Genomic DNA, 21,101 nt, shown 5'->3' with positions numbered 1-21,101 from the left:
ACTCTCCATCCTCAGATTCCTAAACCAACTGAGGATATTCGTCCTCAGAAGAGCTTTCTACCTTCCGACTTCAATTGAAACTGTCCAGGACAAAAGAGCAAGCCATGTTCTATCGTGAAATATTATTATGGAAAGTGTTTTGCAAAGAAAAACATTTAAATGAACGAGATAATTATATAATTTATTTTACTAAAATCTTGTAAAGTAATAACTCTTCTGAAAGATTGTAAATTATAAGAGAAATGCAGTCACTAATATACTTGAGTCCGTAAGATTACTCGAAACATATTTCCATGCCCCTATGTATCAGGTGAATATGAAGAAATAGGAGTAAAGTGCTTTCCGTTGTGACATTTTTCTATTTTGACCAGTTATGACGATATACCTTAGAATTATGAGTGTGTTAATTTACCGAGGGAAAAGCTGACCTGAAATGTTGTTAAGAAAGTTATTTCTGCTTTTTTGTTGCTCTTTCTCCTGCCACCATTTTACCACATTTGACTACTACAGTCAGAATTGGATATAGACCCAGTAGTCAGTCTTGCCACAGTAGGTGTGTGAGTTTTGACTCCACGTTGCACCTTCTCCGGGGCTGTGATGACAGAGGTCCAACACTCAGTAAGTGGTAACATGAGAGATCAGTAAGAGAGTAAAGATGAAAGAGCAACCATTTCTCACATTCACACCAGTCACCAGCTATTGGCTCAAAGGGACGTAATGAAGAGAAAATCAGAGAAAAACTAACAAGCAAGAAAAGATGGAAATTACATTAAACTGTCAGTAGATATTTGGATGAAAATGAAAGGCAACTCTGATTTTAAGAATGGAAGAAAGAGATGTTAGAGATAAAACTTGGTTTTCATTTTATATTAAATCAGTGTTTCTCAGTGGGTTTTTTTTTCCATATTCAACCTCCTAAGAAGAAAATTTTCATTAAATGAGAGAAAATAAATGCTAAGGGATACGATTAGCTCAGTCAATTGTTGAGTTTTGGAGGGGCACAAATCATTGTAATATCTAAGTTTCTTTTATTCTCCCCTAAGAGCCAATTTTTGCCCCCTTGGATGTCATATTGCCCCCCTTTGAGGATACATACTGTAAATGAGGTTTCACATGAGCTTAACTCTGTTTATTTTCATACTCTTGGTAGTGAAGTCTAGTTTGGATTTTCTGTAGTTTGCATATAATAAAGATTATTCCCATAGGTAATCCAGTCTGAAGAAAGAAAATTTGTGATCTCTGTACGAAATTATTGACTATATTAGAGTCCAATTAAAGGAAAGATTTTGTTTAGCTTTGTAGAGAGTAAAGAATTGAATCTTGCCCTTATGAAACCCATACGAGAGTTTTCTTCTTTACATCAATTCCAAGGGTACACTGTTGTGCTTCACTGAAATGGAGAAGTGGGGTGAACATTAATTCTGGCCTAAGTAATACGACCTCCATCATTATGAGGGTTTGATGGGTTTTGTCTATACATTGCACTGTATTTATGACTAGTAGATAATCTTTATATTCTTAAATGAATATCATTATGTCTGAGATATAAAAGCATACTTCATTAGGCTTGATTACCTATTAGATCTTCATTGGAAGGGAAGGAAAAAGGTTGTAGAATAGGAAAGTCATTTAAAATGGTGAAGATACATGTTTTACTGGCTATTCTGCACGTCAAGTTATCTAGTTCCGCATAGGAATCCCAAAACTGGAACTATTCCAATTTATCAACAGTACATAAATATATGATGTTTTATATACCACTTAGCTCTACACACATAATTCTAGTGCATTTTCTATTGTTAGGATTCTATACATTTCTCGTCAAGCAGATTTCAGGCAATGCTTACATGTTTGAGAAAAAGAATCTATCATTCAGTTTTGTCGTAAAATGTGGATGGATTAAATATTATTTTTCTTAGTCAGTTAAAGACATATTTAAGATTTAATTTAAAATAATAGATTGCCAGTCTTAAAAATAGTCCATTAATTATCCACAGATTAATGAGGTTGTATAAAAGAGGTGCTACGTTTTGAAGCAGTAATGGTAAAGTGGTGACTGCTACTCAGAGAAAATTAATTTATAAATGCAGAAGTTCAGATGCCAGGGTTCACTTTTTCTGGTTAGGTGGCAATATTGAAAATTTATCTGGTTGCGTTTAAATTATTTTAAATAGAATTAGTTCTTCCATTGCAAGAACCTCTTGCATGCCTCCTTCAGCAGGCTGGTGTTTATCAAAGACACATTTAACCCAGGTTCTATTAGCTTCTCCGGCTGTATCCTATTCCTTTCATTTTTTAAAATATTATCAGAATAAGAGACTCATGCCATAGTTTCTAAGTCTTAAATCTTGATTGGCTTGGTTAGTGTAGTTAAGACTAAATATTCTTCATATAGGGTTCCCATCTCCAAATAAGATGGATAAGTCTGTTTTGTAAGATAGCTACTTAGACTTTGGAACACACTTCCCGATAGTAGCAATGTCATAAATAATGGCATAGAGCCACTAATAAACCTAATCAATTCCTTTATAGAGTACTAGCTGCAGAATGGAAACATTGCATGTAGGAAGGAGATTCGGTGCAATCATGGCTTGGTGTTCAGGATGCCACCAACACACCTATCCCAGTCCTACCTTCAACATAGAGCACCTGCCTCATGGCAAAGGCAAGGGGCCTAGATTCTGTGGGGCTCTGAAGGGCGCAGATGAAGTGACAGAATGTTACACTTGGAAGGGAGCTTGGAGACCATTTTGCGGTAGAGGAAATTACTGAGGCACTCTCCTTCTCCCCCAGTCATGGGGAGTAGATCCTTCAAGACAGGAACATTGAAAAGATAAGAAGGGCAGAGAGAGAGGGGCTCCTGGGTGACTCAGTCAGTTAAACGTCTGTCTGATTCTTGATTTGGGCTCAGGTCATGATCTCACGGTTTGTGGGTTCGAGCCCTGTGTCCAGCTCTGTGCTGACAGTACAGAGGCTGCTTGGGATTCTCTCTCTGCCCCTCCCTCCCTCTCTTTCTCTCTCTCTCTCTCTCTCTCCCTCAAAATAAATAAATACACTTTTAAAAAAAAAAAAAAAAAGGGCAGAGAGAGAAATACAGATAGATCTGTCTCTCTGTCCTGAACTTTATATGTTGAATGTTCTTAATAAGGAAAACCAAATGTCTGACGTTGTCTTGTAGAGTTCTAAGAGTATAAAATTGGACTCCCAGTCCTTGGTATTCCCTGTTAAGGAATGTGTTCATCTGAGAGGGCTGGCATTGCCTACTGGAAACAGTAAAGCCGTGTTCACTTTAGTTAGTATTATTCCTGAAGTTAATAAGTGTGTATCTTATGTTTTAATGAACTTTTCCATTGGTCGGGGTCATGTACACCACTCCTCAAACCACTGCAGAGATGAGTGCACAGTAATAAAGAACTCTTAAAGGGTTCACTGTGTGTCTAAGTGAGGCACATTTTAGACAAGTAATGTCACTTGGCCTCCAAGCGGTATAAATTACTTATTCCCAAAAGTAAATGTAGACTCATTAAGAATATATTTTCCAGGTTTCAAACATATATTGTCGCTGAGTTGCTTAAACAGTTTAAACTATCTATATTGATTCGTATTGATTTAATGGTAGCTAAGATGAAGCTGTCCATGGTGTAAGTGTTCATTAGACTAAATAAATGCCAAGAAAAAAAGTGTATGTATTTTGAATTATTTAGAAAAATTGGTGATCCAGCTTCATTGATTGCTCTCATCCTAAATGTCCTTCAAAATTCTGTGGATCAAAATTTTTCTAGCCTGTCATTAAGTAATATAACAGGATAGCATATCCCTTCACAACATAGTAGAAGTACTAAAATAATAATTTGGGCATATTTTGAGACAGCGTTAGAATTTGTAAGGGGGTTGTCCTCTTCATTATATAAATTATGTGCTGTAAGCTTGGTGCCCCAATTTATTGCTATTAAAGTTATTGGAGTGAAGAAAGCTAAATTAAATCATCTCTATGAAATGCTTTGAAGTCCTTAAGTACAAGGGCCCATGGATCATTTAGGCTTGAACGACATACACAACCAGAGCACAGGTTTTTGTTTCTGAGAGCTATGTCCCCTTCCAGAATGTATACCAATCTTGAAAACTGATATAACTTAAAATTATTATTTGAAAATATCTTACATTAGGTCTAAGGAAGAGAAATCACAAAGAAAATGTCTCGTCAGTGTTTGCGGAAAATGCATGAGTCTTCCTCCAAAAATATTTAATAATATTTAGACATATTTAATAATACCAGGGTTCTATTTCTAATTGAGTAGAATGTTTAACCTAAGTTTAAGGAGCTAGGAAATAAAATAGATTATAAACTGAAAAATGCCATTTGTCAGTATTTTTAATCCATTACTAGAACCAGTGACAGGAAATAAATTCAGGCTGTTCTGCTTGAGATGCATTTCAGTTGCCATTAACAGATCTTCCCCGTTTTCATGCACACTCAATAAAGCTGTGTTGAATGACTGATTCAGATGACTTCAGCGGCAAAACTTGAAGTTAAAGCTGTAATATTGTAACAGAAGCCCCCAACAGTAGTATCAGATGAAGCTAAGAATAAATGTAGTATATCAGGCATCATAAAGGAGTGAATGTGGGATACATTTATGCCCTCCTCTATCTACTAGGAGATTCATACATAAGATTCACACTCATTATTCTCGTCATCTTAATGAGATCAGTGTGGGAACATTTCTCTCCTTTCCCTCTTGACTGTCAGAAATGGGACACTCCATTATTTCTTCTTCCTCTCTCTACTTTAAGGTACTAGTTATATTTTCTTGGAAGGCCAGAAATGTTAACTGGTTACAGCAGGCAGCCCCAGAGTATCGCATATAAAAGCTTAAGGACTTGTGGTAGAGACCACTGCATTAGTCTCTCTCTCTCTCGCTCGCTCGCTCACTCGCTCTTGCTTTCACTCTTGTTTTCTCTCTTGCGTGTGTTTTTATTTTCTTTCAGAATTTTATCATCTGCTGTATTTCCAAAGGAGTTTGCCTGGAAAAGAAGGGAAAAGATCATTTCTCTGTGTGGAGGAAAATAGGGTACCTGAGTATTACCTCTAATTGCTATCTTCTTTCTCATTGGATCTATTGCCTTAATTAATTTTGCACACAGTCTTCTTAAGCCATTTCTGAATGCAATTGGTTCACGTGTCCCAGCCAGATAATATGTCCGGCCTTGAACGGAAAGAGGTAAAATGGGCAGGGGACCAACTTCTAATGCATCTTGTCCTCACATAAATTTTGAGATCTGTCAAGAAACAGTCACTATTTATAATTAAAGTTACCAGGACAGATTTTTATCATGTTTTTAGATCACAGAATCCCTTCATTCTTATGCACGAGACAGCAGGAAGTTATGGAAATATTGTTTAAGTTATCTGGGCTATTGATTATTAATTTATATTATAACCACACTGTTTTTGGTACTGCTTTCCTTTAGAGGAGCCCATGTGTTAGAGGATTCCCTTTAACATGATTGAAGAATTTTAAATAGGCATTTTTAATATTTGCTGCCCTCTTAATATAACTTGTTTAATGCACCACTGTTAGCACAGGGATTATGAGTTAATAAAAATGTCACAGTATTAGTGAATAAAACACTATGTAATTTTCCCCAGGTAATGATTAACAGCATAAGGCTATATTAACAATACTCTTAGTGTACAGTCCCTAAACGTATTTGATCCTCATCTTTTAGAGAGTAATTTTATACTGAAATTCAGTAATAAAATATTTGAAGGATTTAGTTAAGCTAGCGAATGTAAACTTCTCAGGTGCACCAATCTTTCGAATGATTTCTATTGTACTGCTATGTAAAATACCACTCTGTTTTAAAGTCAATCCAAAAGTTTTAAATGTTAGTTCAACATTCGCCTTATTGATATTCATAAAGAGCTGATTTATCTCATCACAGCATTTGTGTAAACGGTTGAAAAATAATATTAATAAGCCATTAGGTCATTATTACGTAATGTTTTCGCTCACATAGATAAATGGGTTTCTTTTTCTGTCTTTCTTTTTAAATAATGTCTCCCTGGCTTTGTTCTGTGGCTGCAGCAGGCTGTTAGTATGTATCTTTATACCATCAGAACGAATGAGATATATCTGTATAAATTATTGATTCACTTGAGCCTACCTCTGTAATTCAGAGCTGAAAACTCTGGCAGCTTATCTAATAGAATGATATAACTAGGAGACTGAAGTTACCTACCACAGCACCAATTGCCAGTTGGGGGGTCAAATGCCCTTTTACCTTTATACCTGAACACCTGCAAATTGAGCTGCACCCCATTCAGAATTTTAAGAACAGGTCCATTGTCGCAGGAAGTAGAGTTTGTTTCTTGGAGAAAATTATGCCAGTTCTAGTTCTGAATGAAAGACAAGGCTTTTATTACTCAAGGGATATTAGGGCTGACTGCTTTTTTGAGAAAACAAATTTGCTGTAACTTTATCTGTAATTTAGTCCTGAATGGGTGCAAATAGACTGCACATTGTATGGTGCAGAAAGAAGAAAATAGGGGTTTGTTAAAGCCGTACAAGGGCTATGTAACCATTATATTTCCGAGGGAAGTCTTATCAGAGTTGCAGGTTATAAGGGGGAATAATTTGGTTACAGCCTTAGCATCAAACACCTGTTTTGAATTTTAGTTTAGAATGACATTGGAAAAGAAAGTTTTTGTCTAAAATTGTGGGTGATGAATTACCCATCTCCTGAAAGTTGCTGTACAGGCTCTCTTTGACTTAGAGACTGCCCCTATCCAGAAACTTCCAAAATTATTACAATCACTCCTCATGAGGTTGAATGTTAGACTCAGAACTAGTCGGAGTGTGTTGACTTGCTTCACTTTTCTGAAGAGATTGGATTCATAGCTATATATGCCCTTTCCAATTAAAAAAGAAATCCTATGCAATATTCTTCACACAAGAGTCTGATTTAAGCTTTGCCACGGCTGAGAGCAGGATGAATGTTTTGAGTAAGGGACAAGAGAAAGCATGCTTCAGCTGATGAGCCTCTAGGTTAAATAGTGGGGGAATAATGGATCATATATTATTTGGAGAAACTCATCCGTCAAGTTGGTCACCCACTCCTTAGCAAGCTTAGTAGTTGTCATAGAAACACTCATTTTTACAGTGTTATAGTTGATCACTGACATGGAACCAGACTAGGTAATCAAACATCTTAGCCATATGCTTGTTCTGAGCTCCAACCTAGTCAATTAGCACATTTTCTATTAAAAACTTAGTTGTAATAGGTCTTCATTAGGAGCAGTTGCCATAATTGAATAAGTTACTCAATTACGTCCATCCCCCAACCTCATTTCACTTCTTTACAGAGTCCAAGTAGGAAGATATCCAAGAACACTCATGAGCCCCACTTCAAGCAAAATTCATGGCCTTCACCTGAAACAAGCTGTTAGAGGTTGATTCAGGGTTTAATACTTAATTTTTTTTTTAAACTATGTTTTGGCTTATAAGCAGGCCCTTGGTCTCTTCCTTTTTCTGTTTATTTCAAGATTTCTAGTATTTTTTCACTGAGTGAGGAGCGGGAAGAAGTCTATGGTAAAGCCTTATTGTGCAGTAATGTCTCTAGGATGCGAACCCCTTTCTACCCTTAAACCCATCCCTTCCTTCACCATTTTTCAGTCTTCCCACCAGATACCCATCCGAGCACATCATAATCTTGGGATTACTCCTGACTATCTGTATTATGGTCCCTGCTACCCTCTACCTGGTCTGCCATATTTTATGTCACTGAAACCCATCTGTGCCCTGTATCATCTGATGATCAAGCCTGTTATCTAGGGGTGGGAGTGAGCCACCTGTAGATAACATATGCACATTTTATTACTGGCCTTGTGGACAAAATATTCTGATTATCTTAGATACCCAAGTCCTAATTCACAAGCATGTGTAAAAGGTTGTAGTTGGCTTATCAGAGAGCAGAGAGAGCACTGAAGTGGTGCCCAGGTAACACCATGTAGGAAATTTCTGGCCCTAGCCGCTCCCAAGAATGTTCTCCACGGTTGGTGAGAATTGTACCTCTGTCTTCATTGTAAAATTACAAATATGAAACAATCTGGAAGAGAATCGGTCATAAAGGTTTTCTGAGCTTGGTAGCCTCACTGTGCTTTTTTCTGTGTAATACAAAATAGGCAAAGGCCAGTACCCTCGTGAGAAGTGTAACCACACTTACCTTTGAAATCACAGGGTTTAAACTTCTCTGCATAACAAAGCATCATAGCTGCAAAGTTTTTGCCATCAGAATGGCATATTAAAAAGAAAAATAGAACCAAAGTCATACTAATGTTCCTGCTGCTGTCCATTCTCTGGAACATGGTAGGGCCCTTTCTAATACGTCCATCCTTGCTGACCAGGTCTTTGCGATTTAAATTTGCAGGCTGGATTCAATGTAAGAGTATAAATTGTTTCAAGGATGACAGATTACACATTTGGTTTCTTCTCCCCCCAACCCCTGTGTTCACCTTTATAAATTTTTTTTTCAAAAAGTAATGTGGTTTAAAAATCATTTTAAGTTGCCTAACATAAACGATAAAATCAAATATCGGATTCACAAACAATAGCCTTTATTGGTTTGTGACAAGTCATCCATCTTTTTACATTAGTGCAGCTTTCCGAACCAGATTATTTTTCATAATTGATAATTTGTGAGTCATATATTTGTTATCTGTTCTTTTCTGGCTTTGAAAATAGTGAACGGTGCCAAAGATCACTGTGCTTTTTTTATAAAGAAAATTATTTTAGTGTCGTTTATTGGCTGGCATTTCTGAAAGTATGTTACCAATAAGTTCTGCAGAGAATGTAGCAAAGATAAAAGTAACATCCCCTCAGCTAGAAAGAGACCTGATGGGTCTAGAATTCATATTGATAATGCGAATTTAGTTTTAGGACTCATTCATGTTTAGCATGAGGACGGTGAAAATGCACAAATAAGAAAAAAGTGAATACAGTTCTGTGAGCTAAGGAAAAATAGTTTTGTTGCTTGTATGGACAATTTTTCTGATACACAATGTGTGTTAAAATGGTACACAAACATAGTAGGCTGCCTCGTTATGAGCATTACAATTACACCAACAGAATAATGGCACTATTTCTTATGATCAATAAGTTGAGTTGATGTTGATAAATAGCCTTAGGATAAGTATCCACCAACCATAATGTAATTTTTATTATTCAGCTTTATATTTTGTTCCTAAAGCCTTCTTAAAGGCAATAGGAAAATTTTTACCCTTTATTATGGTTTGTAATTATGTTATGGTAGAATTAGAGCTCTACATATGAATTTATTTACCTCAGGTAAATAATAATAAGGACTTGAAAATCCATTTTGCCTAAGAGGGAAGAATTAAAAACTTTTTCTTCCCTTTAATTAATAATTCTCTCACACATCCTGAACATTCTCACTAATTCTGTTCACCATTATACTGACTGACAAAGTATAAATCAGTTGCAAAAGTAACAACCCAATTTCTGGAGAACTATATGAGGAGAAATACCGTTAGGTAAATTAAATATTAATTTCACAGAAAATTTATTATGAATTTGCTTTTAGAAGTTATATGGTTTACCCTCAATCTTTATTAAAATTTCTCCTGAGTAATGTAATTATAGAAAACTATTTCTAATAAAAATATTACCTACTTGATTAAAATAAAATTGAGATCATTTAATCATTGCATAATTATATTATGATTATATACAGTTAAGCACCATATATAAAACATTTGCTCCTCAGGAGACACTAATACTAGGGGGGAATACCCACCTGTAGTCTAATGCCTTCACCACTCTGCCTTCTAAAGTTATGGATTCTATCACACATGTTTACTACACCATCTAATTGCTTAAAATCCATACTTTAGTTGGGGGAAATGATGAACTATATGCAGTTGGCTACAAGTTAGAATAAACTAGCATATTTGTTACTCTACAATGATTTTTCTTTTATGATTCTGTTATATTTGAACTCTTGAATTAATCACATTTCACCTAAGATTCTTACTCCTAAATATTTCAAGGATAGATTATAATTAGTATTTCATTATTCAAAACCAAAATCCAATTATAAAGAATAGTATTCTTTCCTTCCTCAAACTGAATATGTTCTAAATAGAGTTTAAAATTAAGAATGTGCGGAACCTCTTCATCAGATGGGCAAGCAGAATGTTTGAACTATATAAATAGTATTATAGCTTAGCATAGCTTTCCTCTATGCATATCTTGGAAAATGTTGACAATGTTGTTTAGTGATTATAAGAGTACGAGGAAGAATTTGCTCTACCTTTTCAGATGTTTCCCTGGCCTCATTTATGGCATGTGCAGTGATGATAGGATATGTTTATTTGTACATATGGTGTGACAGATTGTTGATGTGTTTTAACCATAATATATTATTCACTTTTGAAACCTACTCTCTTTAGAGTTGGAATTTCTTTATGGTTGAAGGAAAAATGCATTTCTAATAACTTGTCTTATAGTTTCAAAGATCTGTATTTTAAAAATCACCCTCAATATTTCAAAAACTGTGGCTGGTAAATAAATTACTGGGAATTCAGTGTTAATCACATTTTTTTGTCAGTGGAAATCAGATTGCTTTACTGTAAGATGAACTACCATCTGAGCTTCATAACCAAAGTATTTGGTATTTTCTTAAAGAAGAAATACAGTTTAAAAATATACATAATCTTTAAATTACTCTAAATATTGGAAGTAGATAGTTTTGAATAAATGAATTATAAAAACTATCTAGAGTCAGGGAGAATGTAGTATAACTTGTCCTCTCCCCCAGCCACCACTGCCTTAGGAGTTTTGTTCGAGCCATAGAAACTTACTCCAAATTTTGTAATTGATTGCTCTACCAAAAACAATTACAATTATCAATACGGATTCTACATAGAATCTCTATATATATATTCAATATACGTGCAGAGGTATTAGAATACATTATTGAGACAGAATATATTTGCCCCGCAGAAAAACACTACGTTTTTCAGGAGGTAAAGAACCCTTCAAAAGAAAGAAGTGGGAAATAATAAAAGCTCTAAAACTGGATTGTGGTTTTATAACAAAAACTGCCAATACACATCCAGTGTGTATTATACAATCTTTACATTCTCCTGGGTTTCTCTCATTATCAGTATATAATTTACATTGCCCTGAGAAACTACTGTTTTCCTCTTTATCCCCCCCTCTACCCTAATTGTTTTGTATGTTATTCTGCAGTTTGGCCTCTAGGTAGCAATCTTGCACCGTAAAAGCTCTCCACTTTCTCATTTATTTAGGCTGGAAAAGCTTACACCATTACAGATCTGTTAAATGTAAGCAGCACTATTTGCATAAATTCCAGACTTTGATGATGGTCTGTGGCCTACAGATTATTTATGCGGTTGTTTGGCCTTGAAGTTCACAATTTTGCTCAGAGGTGACTTTTCTTAGCATTGTGACCCCATGTAGGTGGGAGACAGCTGAATGGCTGAGTGCATAACCTGGGATCTTGAAAATCATAAGGACTCTTGTCTGAAACATAATGCTTTGTTTCTCATACAGCCCTTCAAATAAAAAAAGAAATACACAAGTCTTCTAAAATATAGAGTAATATTTTAGGACTGTGTAGCAATATTACAAAAAAGTGCTTCTAGGAGTCAGGCACTCTGACAAGCAGCAAGACGATTGCTGTTAGCATCTCAGAACCTTCACCAGTTTAGACCTGTTTTATCTTATTTCTATTAAAAACAGTTAAAAGCCAGAAGGACTGGCATTATTGTACTTGTTATTTTTAAACTAATACAACAAAATGCCACCGTGTATATATTTCTTAAGTGAAAACGAAGATCACTGCCTTCCTCTCTTCTCAGTTGTTTTTTTTTTTTTTTTTTGGAATAATTGACAGCATGTATTAATTCAAACAGTTGCAGAGCATGTGTTTCATACCAAAACGCACCTTTATTTCTAATTCATGGGTTGAAAATAGTACATGATATTTTTAGAAGTATAACTTTTATTTCAGAGACATAATTCTCTTTTCTTAGCAGGGGTATTTCTCCCATTTTGATGTTCTCTCCTTCCTGCCTGCCTTCCTTCCTTCCTTCCTCCCTCACACTGACTGAGTGCCCACTAAGTGTCCAGGCTCTGTTCTAGATCAGGAGTCACAAGTGGTTAGAGCCTGACTGGTTCTATATTTTCTTAAAGTCTTATTTTGCTGAGGAGGGAAATGGATTTTAATTACATTAAAATCTTATTAGTATATTTTACTTCGAGGTAATAAATCACACCTGTGAATGTCTAAGTCCATGACGTTTTTGTGGTGGTCAAAAAAATACATGTTATAAACACTCATTCCTGTGTTCCTTTGCTACCAAGGAACTCATTTGGATTTTAGAGAATGGAGCTTGATTTATTTAGTTCAGGGAACCTTTGAACAAAATTCTTTCTGAGTGATGTTATTTCTTAAAATGGAAAATTATATTTATGTGGGAAAGAAACGAACCTTTGATTGTCACCACGATGTCGACATACCTCAAACCATCAGCATTTTTAGTTTTACCTGTTGACCAAATTGGCAACACAGTGCAGCTAGTTTATTTTGCAGAAAAACTACCCCATTGTCTGAGCAATTGTATGTCATCAGTTATCACCTTTGTTGATAAACCTTTAACTACTTTACTGAAGCTTGAAATTAATCTGATCATAAGAAACTTGTGGCTGTAATTGCATTGGGATCCATGGTGCCTACTTTTTATAATACTTGCAAAGGTTACAGAGTGCAGTTGCAGGAACAAGGAGAGCTTATTGTTTGTGGAGAGTAACCTTCGATTCCATGGATCAGTGGTTATTAGAGCTGCAGCTGGTTCACAACAAATATTCACATTAAGTGGTTAGATAGAGAAGTCATTTTCTCACAGGGTAACCCCCAGGGCTGGGGGTGGGGAAGCTCAGGAAGAAGTAACTAAGTGACTAAGAAGTTTTGAACAGACTGGTCACACTGGACAACTAACGTTAATGTTGTAAGGAGGCTTCTTCACTTCTTAATGTTACACATTTGATTTTGAATCTTTCTTAATTTTTTCAGACTTTCTGATGATAAGATTCAATGACATATTCTGTAGTAAAAGAATGTAGTTGACTTGCACGATGGTTTTAATCAGATTCAGAAATAGTTTAAAATCATTATTCTTTAGTCTGCTCTTTTCAACTCTGAAAATGTTCTTCTTATTAGCTACAAATGTAGATCATGTGACAGCCCTTTTCTCCACCTGTTCACCACCCCTTCCAAATCAAGGCTCAGGCTAGGATACCAAACAGGGAAGGACCTGCAGTTTCAAGGGATCGGTTCTTATCTGAACTAAATGAGGCTGAAGTTGCAAATGAAAGAAGAAGAGTGGAAAAACAGGTGCTCAAGCAGGTGGGTTTGTGACCTTTTGCCATTACCTCGGTTCTCACAAAGTAATACTTCAGAATAATCACAAGAAGCAACAGAGCTCTCTCTGTTATAGAGAAATCTGGGGCATCCTCACACCAGAGCCTGACCCTCAGAGGGTGATGAACTTGACTTGCTGGAGATGACATTTCCCTCTCCCTCTAATTTGCATATGTATGTATACATATAGATAGGAGTGGTTATGATCAATAAAGTTTTTTTGTGTGGTTTTTTTTTCACCTCCGGAGATCCTTTCCTGTGTTTGGGAGTAGACGCAAAGCAAAGAATCCATCCTTGTTCTCTGTGAAACCTCAGAGATCCCGTTTCCAGAGGAATAAAATGGATACATCTCAGAACCAAGGAAAACATCAGGAATTTTGATTTTTTTACTTCTTGATCTTTTCCTTAGTTCTGAGGTGTATCCATTTTATTGTTCTGGCATAAGATTTTTCTCCATTTTCTCCAGAGATGCAAAATTACCTTTAGAACAAAAATAGAAATATAGAAAAAGACTTAGACCTGGCACCACATAGGAAAAGCAACTCTGTCTTTTAATAGCTAAAGGATAAATGGGTTCCGTTTTTGAGAAATGGAATTTCTCATGTAATGGAATTATTACATGTATTAATAAGATTGTACATGTATTAATACATGTAATGGAATTATTACATGTATTAATAAGATTGTAACAGCCAGCTATTTGGCAAGGTCCAAGGAATTTTGAATAAGTTCTTAGAACAGCGCTTCTCAGCCTTTGATCTACATATACATCACCTGGGGATCTTATTAAAAACCTCAGTAAGCCAAGGGTAGAGCTCTTAGGTGATCCTGATGTTGCCGGTCAGGGACCACACTTTAAATAAGACTTCGCTAAAAGTCTTAGCTTAGACAATTAAAATGTCAGTGATCTAGCACATAGGCTTCCAAATTTTGGCATGTTTCAGAATCAGCTGGAAGGTTCTTAAAAACACAGAAATCTGAGCCCAGATCCCAAGGTTTCTGATAGATTAGCGTAAGGTAGGGTGCAAGTATTTGCATTTTTAACAAGTTTACAGGTGATGCCAATCATGCTGATCCAGGGTCCTTACTTTGTGAACTAATCATCTGCAATCCACTCTGTTTGGTGCTTGTTAAAATCATCAGGGCTGTAATAAAACATACACCCACACACACCAGTTTCTGCCTTTCAATGATTCCAGTTTAACTGGTCTCGGGTAAGGCCCGGGTAAGATGAGTAAAATCCAACTCTCCTCACGTTATTTTATTTACTTTATTAATTTAATTTTTTTAAGAGAGGGAGAGAGAATGTGAATGAGGCAGGGGCAGAGAGAGAGGAGGACAGAGGATCTGAAGCAGTCCCTGCACTGACAGTAGATAGCCCGATGTGGGGCTCAAGCTCACGAACGTGAGATCATGACCTGAGCCGAAGGCATACGCTTAACTGACTCAGCCTCCCGGATGCCCCAGCTCACATTATTTTAACGTGAAGTCAGGCTATACAATCCAACTGGGTTGCTGCCATGAAAGGATATAGAATACATTGAGAAAGGAAGAACTACGTCAGGAGAAGAAAGGTGCCGGTGTTTCAGAAGACCGAAGAAAGAAACCAGAAATTGCTGGAGGAGGAGGGAGGAAAATGGTAAAGATTCATTTCTTTTTATCAATATAAAGTGAAAATATAAAGTGAAAGTCAGTGAGGGAGGTTCAGAAAAACGTTCCTACAACTGGCATTTGGGAAGCTGCCAGGATTTCATTGAGACTGACATCCTGACACTTTTCAATCCATCTTTCTCTTTCTGTGTCTCCTGCCTGCCTTTCTGCCACCTTAAATCCGGAAGGAAAAGCAGGCTCTTGAAGTGGCATCTGTACGGCTCTAGTGTTCTTGGAGTAGATGAGTGTAGCTGTAGAAGTAAATTAATGAAAGGAATAAAAACAAAATGTCCATGTTTGTTCAAATATTTAAAATTTTTTCCTGAGCTTTCCAACTCCTTCTTTTAAAGAATGATGAACAAAAGCCTTGTCTGTTCCCAGCATTACTTGGTGTTGGTGTTAATGGGGGAACTCCAAGAAGGAGAATGAGGCGAAACATAGAAGGCTGATCTTTCCTGGTCCTTTGGGTACTTAGTGTCTGTTCTATTTAGAGTAGACTGAGTAACTGCTTCCAGCTAATGTTTTTTTGGCTAAAATTTGGAGACCTAGCACAAAACAAAAACAAGAAAAACCTCTTTATGTTTGCAAGGACACAACCTTTGCATCTAGTAATCAGTCTGTTTGCCTCATTCACATGTGCTTGCCCCACACTGCAAATTCTCTGAGCCCGTGAATTTTTATCTAGTATTTTAACCAGTTCAAAGCAGTCGCTTACTTGACAGAACCCTTGTAAACTTGTGTAACTTCAGCTTTAGTATTGAATGTTTTGTTGATGCTTTTATTTTCTACGTAAACCACTGTACAGCTCATTTAAGGAGGAACAATTCATGGTCTCAACACCACTGTTAACAATTTGTTGGCATTTTGAAAGATACTGAAAATAAAACGTCACTAACCATTCTGACCTCCTTTCTTACATAAATTCCCACCCCACTGCTTCATACCAACTTTGGGACCAAGCTGGCAGAGGCCTTGCCGTTTCTCGTGGCAGACATAATAAGCTGATCGCAGCACATAGGCTTGTGTAAACGCTCACCCACGTATCACAACCAAACACACCGCATAGCCGCCGTCAGTTATCTCCTGTTTGCTCTAGGTCTCTGGGGTGGTGTCTGCCTTCCCTCCTGGGGTTACCCTCTAAAGGACGAAGGAGTGGTTGCATTGGTCTCTCTGTTCTACTCAAGATGTGGTAAAGGGCTTTGTACATAGTAGATACTGCATGTGAGAACATTGCTGTTGAGTTTTTTATTTTTCGGCTAGTCTAACCTAATGGAAAAATATATTTACAGAATTTTTTGTCATAGTTCTTATTATCTTTAATAAATCGTACCTCAGCTAACAGGAAACAAAATATAGCCAAATAGAATTAGAATCAAGAATGGTTCCTAGCTATTTGGAATACAAACAATACAACTAAAATAAAAAGTAGCTTGTTAAATCCAAAGGAAATACTCTCTCCCCGGAAATCCTTTTTATGTTATTTTAATTTTCTTTAGTAAACTCTTTTATCAGGGCAAAAAATCAATTGCAACTCTCTAAATTTTCATAAAGCCTGACTTAGCGGTTTACACTAATGGCCTTTTCTATATTATTTCTATTATGTTTCAGCAATGAAAAGCAGGTTACTAAAACTTCTGTATATACTCAGTTGTGATATTTCACTATCATGATGATGAGAGATGTTCATTCATAAGATAGCATTCGCAACATTGACTTTGAGGAAGAACATTTTCAAGTACTTAGATTTGTCCTGTCATTTTCATAGTGCAAGGAATAAATTGTTTGTGGCCCTTTATTCCTTGATGATTTTTCCCAAAACTCACTACTAATTAATAAAGTTGCTGAAAATCTCCATAAATCCAGAAAGATAAAGTGAGAAGCAGACATGGAGAGGAAAGGTTGTTGTTGTTGTTGTTGTTGTTGTTGTTTTTAGATGACACAATCCATATGTTAGCATTTACTGAAGAACTTGTTTGCTTGTAAAGTAAAACATCCCCTTTTTCATAACCACAATCTATAGACTGTGCACTGACTGTGTGTGTGTGTGTGTGTGTGTGTGTGTGTGTGTGTGTGTAATTTTGACGTGGAAGGAAACCTAAAATCAAGTAAAAAGCTTTACTGGAATACTAATAGTTTCGCAATAAGTTTCCCTAATGTCTTCAGGGGGAGAAAAAAGACCTTAGCACCTTTTAATTTTGCAGCTGTTTTTACACTTTTATTTCCTCTCCTTTCCTCCCACATTTACACAAAAACCTTCTCGAGCCTCTTTTAAGCATTGCAGCAACTAAATCAATCCTAAGTGGCAACCACTTCTAACAGCGTTGTGTATGACTGTGTGTTAATTAGCTCCAGTAGATTATCCCCCGGTGTGCAGCAGGGTGTTGGTGGGAACTTCTCAATGTGCAGAGAGTGCTGAGGATTTCATGTTTATTTTCATGTATTGAGGCAAATTCTCAGTATGTCTTCAAATTATCTCCTTAGGGGTGTTTTTCCTGAGCTAATCCTGACAGAATCTTTCTGTCAGATATGCCCATCATCAAGAACAGGAGAACGGTGCACATACAGGAACCTCTGTGCTCGGGGCTGTATGCAAATTTAATGCCCAGCTCATTTCTGTTTCTCTTACATGGATGACAGACGTTTTAACAATGTGTTCCACATTTCCCTCTGGGAATCCAGTTGGATTCCTATATGTATATGAGCACGTATATACATCCGTTCGGGATGTGTCTTTGAATACAGCATTGGGAACATATATGCATACAAATGTTTATATATGTACATAGGAGCAAATTTATTATAAGTAATGTGGATATAGGGATGCACGTGTGAGGATGGAAAAGAGTCAAGCAGCTCTTGATCAGAGATGTGTCTACATCCCAGGGAGACTAATCAGCTGCTGAAAAATGGATAGGGTAGAAGAACTGATAAACAAACCTATACTGAATGTAATTCCACAGTGTTTGGGTTACGAGTTGTGCCACTATAAAATGGTGAGTAGCAACAGCATAGAAAATCAGCCTCATTTCAGCTACTCTTAATGGATAAAGTTCGATCCTAAGCGTTTTTCTAATCTGAGTGCCGATCTTTGTGACCGACCATAGATGTGTGGCTTAAGTTCCCTTTTGCCCCCCTTTTATATGCGGTGGCCACCCTAAGTACTTTCTTGAGAACACCGTTGTTCTATTTTTGGTGGTAGCTTTCTGCCCCAGGGATGTGTCCTTGAGGCCTTGGCTTTATTCCCTGGTTAACTGGGCTGGCAACTTTGGGACAAAGTAGTTGCCATCTACTTCTCTCCTTTAAGCCTAGGATGCACGCCAAACAGCCAGCTTTATGCTTGGCTGTGTCCTGCGGTACTCAGATATCAAGGATACTCGCCATATTGAGCACCTACTGTGCACCAGGTACTGAGATGCTTTACAGAAATGGCAATACCTGAGAGTAGAGCTCTCCATCAACAATCTCCCACACACACATAAAAATCCCCCTCAAATCAACATAGATGCTCACCAAAAACATCTTGTTTAATATTCCAATTCAATTTCAAAGCAAGTCTAGCTACCTTTCACATAACAATCCTGCCTTTCTAGAAATTGGGAGGCATGGTTATCTAGGTTCTATTACAAATGTTACACTATTTTGTTTTTACAGGAGTATTTGAGTCCTGTGAAAGTACCCTTTATTTCGGAAATAGAAACTGAGCCCAAGGAGTTTAAATCATTTGTTCAATAGCACATGGATAGTAAGCCATGACCATCCCAGGTATTGACCTTTCCCATCAGAAAAAAAAAAAAAATAGGCAACAAAGGAGTTAAAGGGAAAGGATAAGAGCCATCAGAAATCCAGAGCGTCCCCGGAGACTAAAAGCCCCAATCATCTGGTTCTAGTGAGGTCAAAATCTCTTTGCACACTGTGAGTTCTGCTCTTAGAAGATCCACGCACAGTTATTTTCTCACACTCCTCTTGCCAGGCCTGTAGTGTTGCAACTAAGGAGTGAGAAAGGAGAGAAGAGCATGTTACTTGTCATCTCTCTCCCTCTCTATATACTCCAGGCTTTGCAATTTTGTCCTATTTTCCTGTTAATACCATTTGTAATCTTGAGGGAGGTTCTCTCTCAAATGTTTTTTCCATTCTCAGATGAATTTATAGATAGCTTCAAGAATACCCCTGAGGGTTGAAGAATGGGCGGGGCGGGGGGGGTTCCCTAGCTACATTATTTGAGTTTAAGGTAGGTGTCACTTTGAACCAAATCCAGTTTTAGCATATGGGGTTCATTTATGGTGATACAAGATTGATTCAAAGGACTTGGCTTTGTGTCCCCTGTGGTGGTCAGACGCAGCCATGTTTCTAGTGCTTAGCCTGAGGTCATTACTCTAGATCTCTAATTATTACCAGAGGACATAATTAAATACTGAATCGAGGATATATAAAGTCCTAGAATTTGATGTGTGAATTAGTTTCTTTCAATTAGGGAGAATGAATATTTATTGAGCATATATTACATGCCTGGCAGTGTGCAAATGTCATCATGTGATCTTTATAATCATCTTTTAAGGAAGGTGCTATTATTTTAGCATTTCATGGAAGAGGAAATCAAAGCTCTGAAAGGCAAATTTGTCTGAGATCATAGAGTTAGACAGTGCTAGAGCCAAGATTCAAACCCATTGTTTGAGTTTGCACCTCAGTGCTTTCCAGTTACCCCATCATCAGTAGAGCAGAGTGAATATCCTTCCTAACGAGGCCTAGGTCGCCCAGCCTGAGAGGGACTTTGGTGGACAAGACATTTTTTTTAAATGTCTTCTGTTATTTTTAAGGGAGTATAACTTAATCCTTCCATTTTGAAACCTATTCATGCTTATTTTACTGCATTACAATTACTACCAGTAAAGCAAAACAACATTTCCTATGTTGTTTAGCCTTATCTCTCCCTACCCTCAGTCATCTGCTATATAAACCTGAGTTTTTTAGTGTTGGGAGATGTAAAAACTCAACTGGGAGGAAAATACTACATAGAGGTTTAATGTCTTTGTATCCCTGGTTAGAAAGGAAAGCAGATTCCAGTGGGAGTGGGATATTTGCCCAAAGGCCTGGTTACAGTTGATCATAAAACATTATTGGGGGTGTCTGGGTGGCTCAGTCAGTTAAGCGTCCAACTCTTGATTTTGGCTCAAGTCATGATCTCATGGTTCATGGGATCAACCCCCACATCAGTCTCTGTGTAGACAGCACGGAACCTACTTGGGATTCTCTTCCCCCCCTCCCCGTTTCTCTCTGTCTCTCTGAAAATAAACAAGTGAGCAACAACAACAAACCCTTTCTGGATATTTAACTGTGATGACTTCAATGTGGGGGCAATAGCCAAGTATCAGTACTGGACAAAAGCGGGGTATATTTTATTTTTATTTTATTTTATTTTATTTTTTAAATATATGAAATTTATTGTCAAATTGGTTTCCATACAACACCCAGTGCTCATCCCAAAAGATGCCCTCTTCAATACCCATCACCCACCCTCCCCTCTCTCCCACCCCCCATCAGCCCTCAGTTCTCAGTTTTTAAGAGTCTCTTATGCTTTGGCTCTCTCCCATTCTAACCTCTCTCTCTTTTTTTTTTCCTTCCCCTCCCCCATGGGTTCCTGTTAACTTTCTCAGGAAAGAGTGGGGTATATTTTAAAAGATTGAATTTTTGAGCTCTTGAGTTTCATTATAAGTTTATAGACTACAGGGACAGCATCTGAAAGAAGTTTTCATGCCTCTGTCCCAGCACCTAGCATATGGGTTGGTTGATCAGTTTGTTAAAAGGTTATTTGGTTAATGATGAGGCAAGCATAGATCTTCATTGTCTTCTGCCTGGGTAATTCCAGACATAGTACCATAGGACTAATTCTAGGCAAAATAATGATGGAATTTTATCTTGAGTCACACTACACTACCTAGAGAAGTTAATATGACAACTCTGAGAATCCTTTCAGTTCAATCAGTTTA

At 37.1% G+C, this 21,101-nt stretch overlaps 1 protein-coding gene across 12 annotated transcripts in view; it reads left to right on the top strand.

Moving 5' to 3' along the window:
- Positions 1-21,101, top strand: part of MCTP1 (multiple C2 and transmembrane domain containing 1) — a 522,244-nt gene that overhangs the window by 376,964 nt on the left and 124,179 nt on the right. The window contains exon 19 of one of the 12 annotated variants that reach the window (XM_027037869.2): positions 16-3,031. The exons of the other annotated variants lie outside the window; for them this stretch is intronic. Within the exon in view, the coding sequence (XP_026893670.1) occupies positions 16-78 (63 nt within the window). The 3' untranslated portion in view covers positions 79-3,031. Of the gene's footprint in view, positions 1-15; positions 3,032-21,101 lie in introns of those variants that run through there. 12 annotated transcript variants of the gene reach the window in all.

The sequence above is a fragment of the Acinonyx jubatus genome, chromosome A1 (genome assembly GCF_027475565.1).
Source record: "Acinonyx jubatus isolate Ajub_Pintada_27869175 chromosome A1, VMU_Ajub_asm_v1.0, whole genome shotgun sequence".
NCBI classification, from domain to species: Eukaryota; Metazoa; Chordata; class Mammalia; order Carnivora; family Felidae; genus Acinonyx; species Acinonyx jubatus.
The sequence above is the reverse complement of the archived record's forward strand: the minus strand, read 5'-3'. Positions and strand labels throughout refer to the sequence as shown.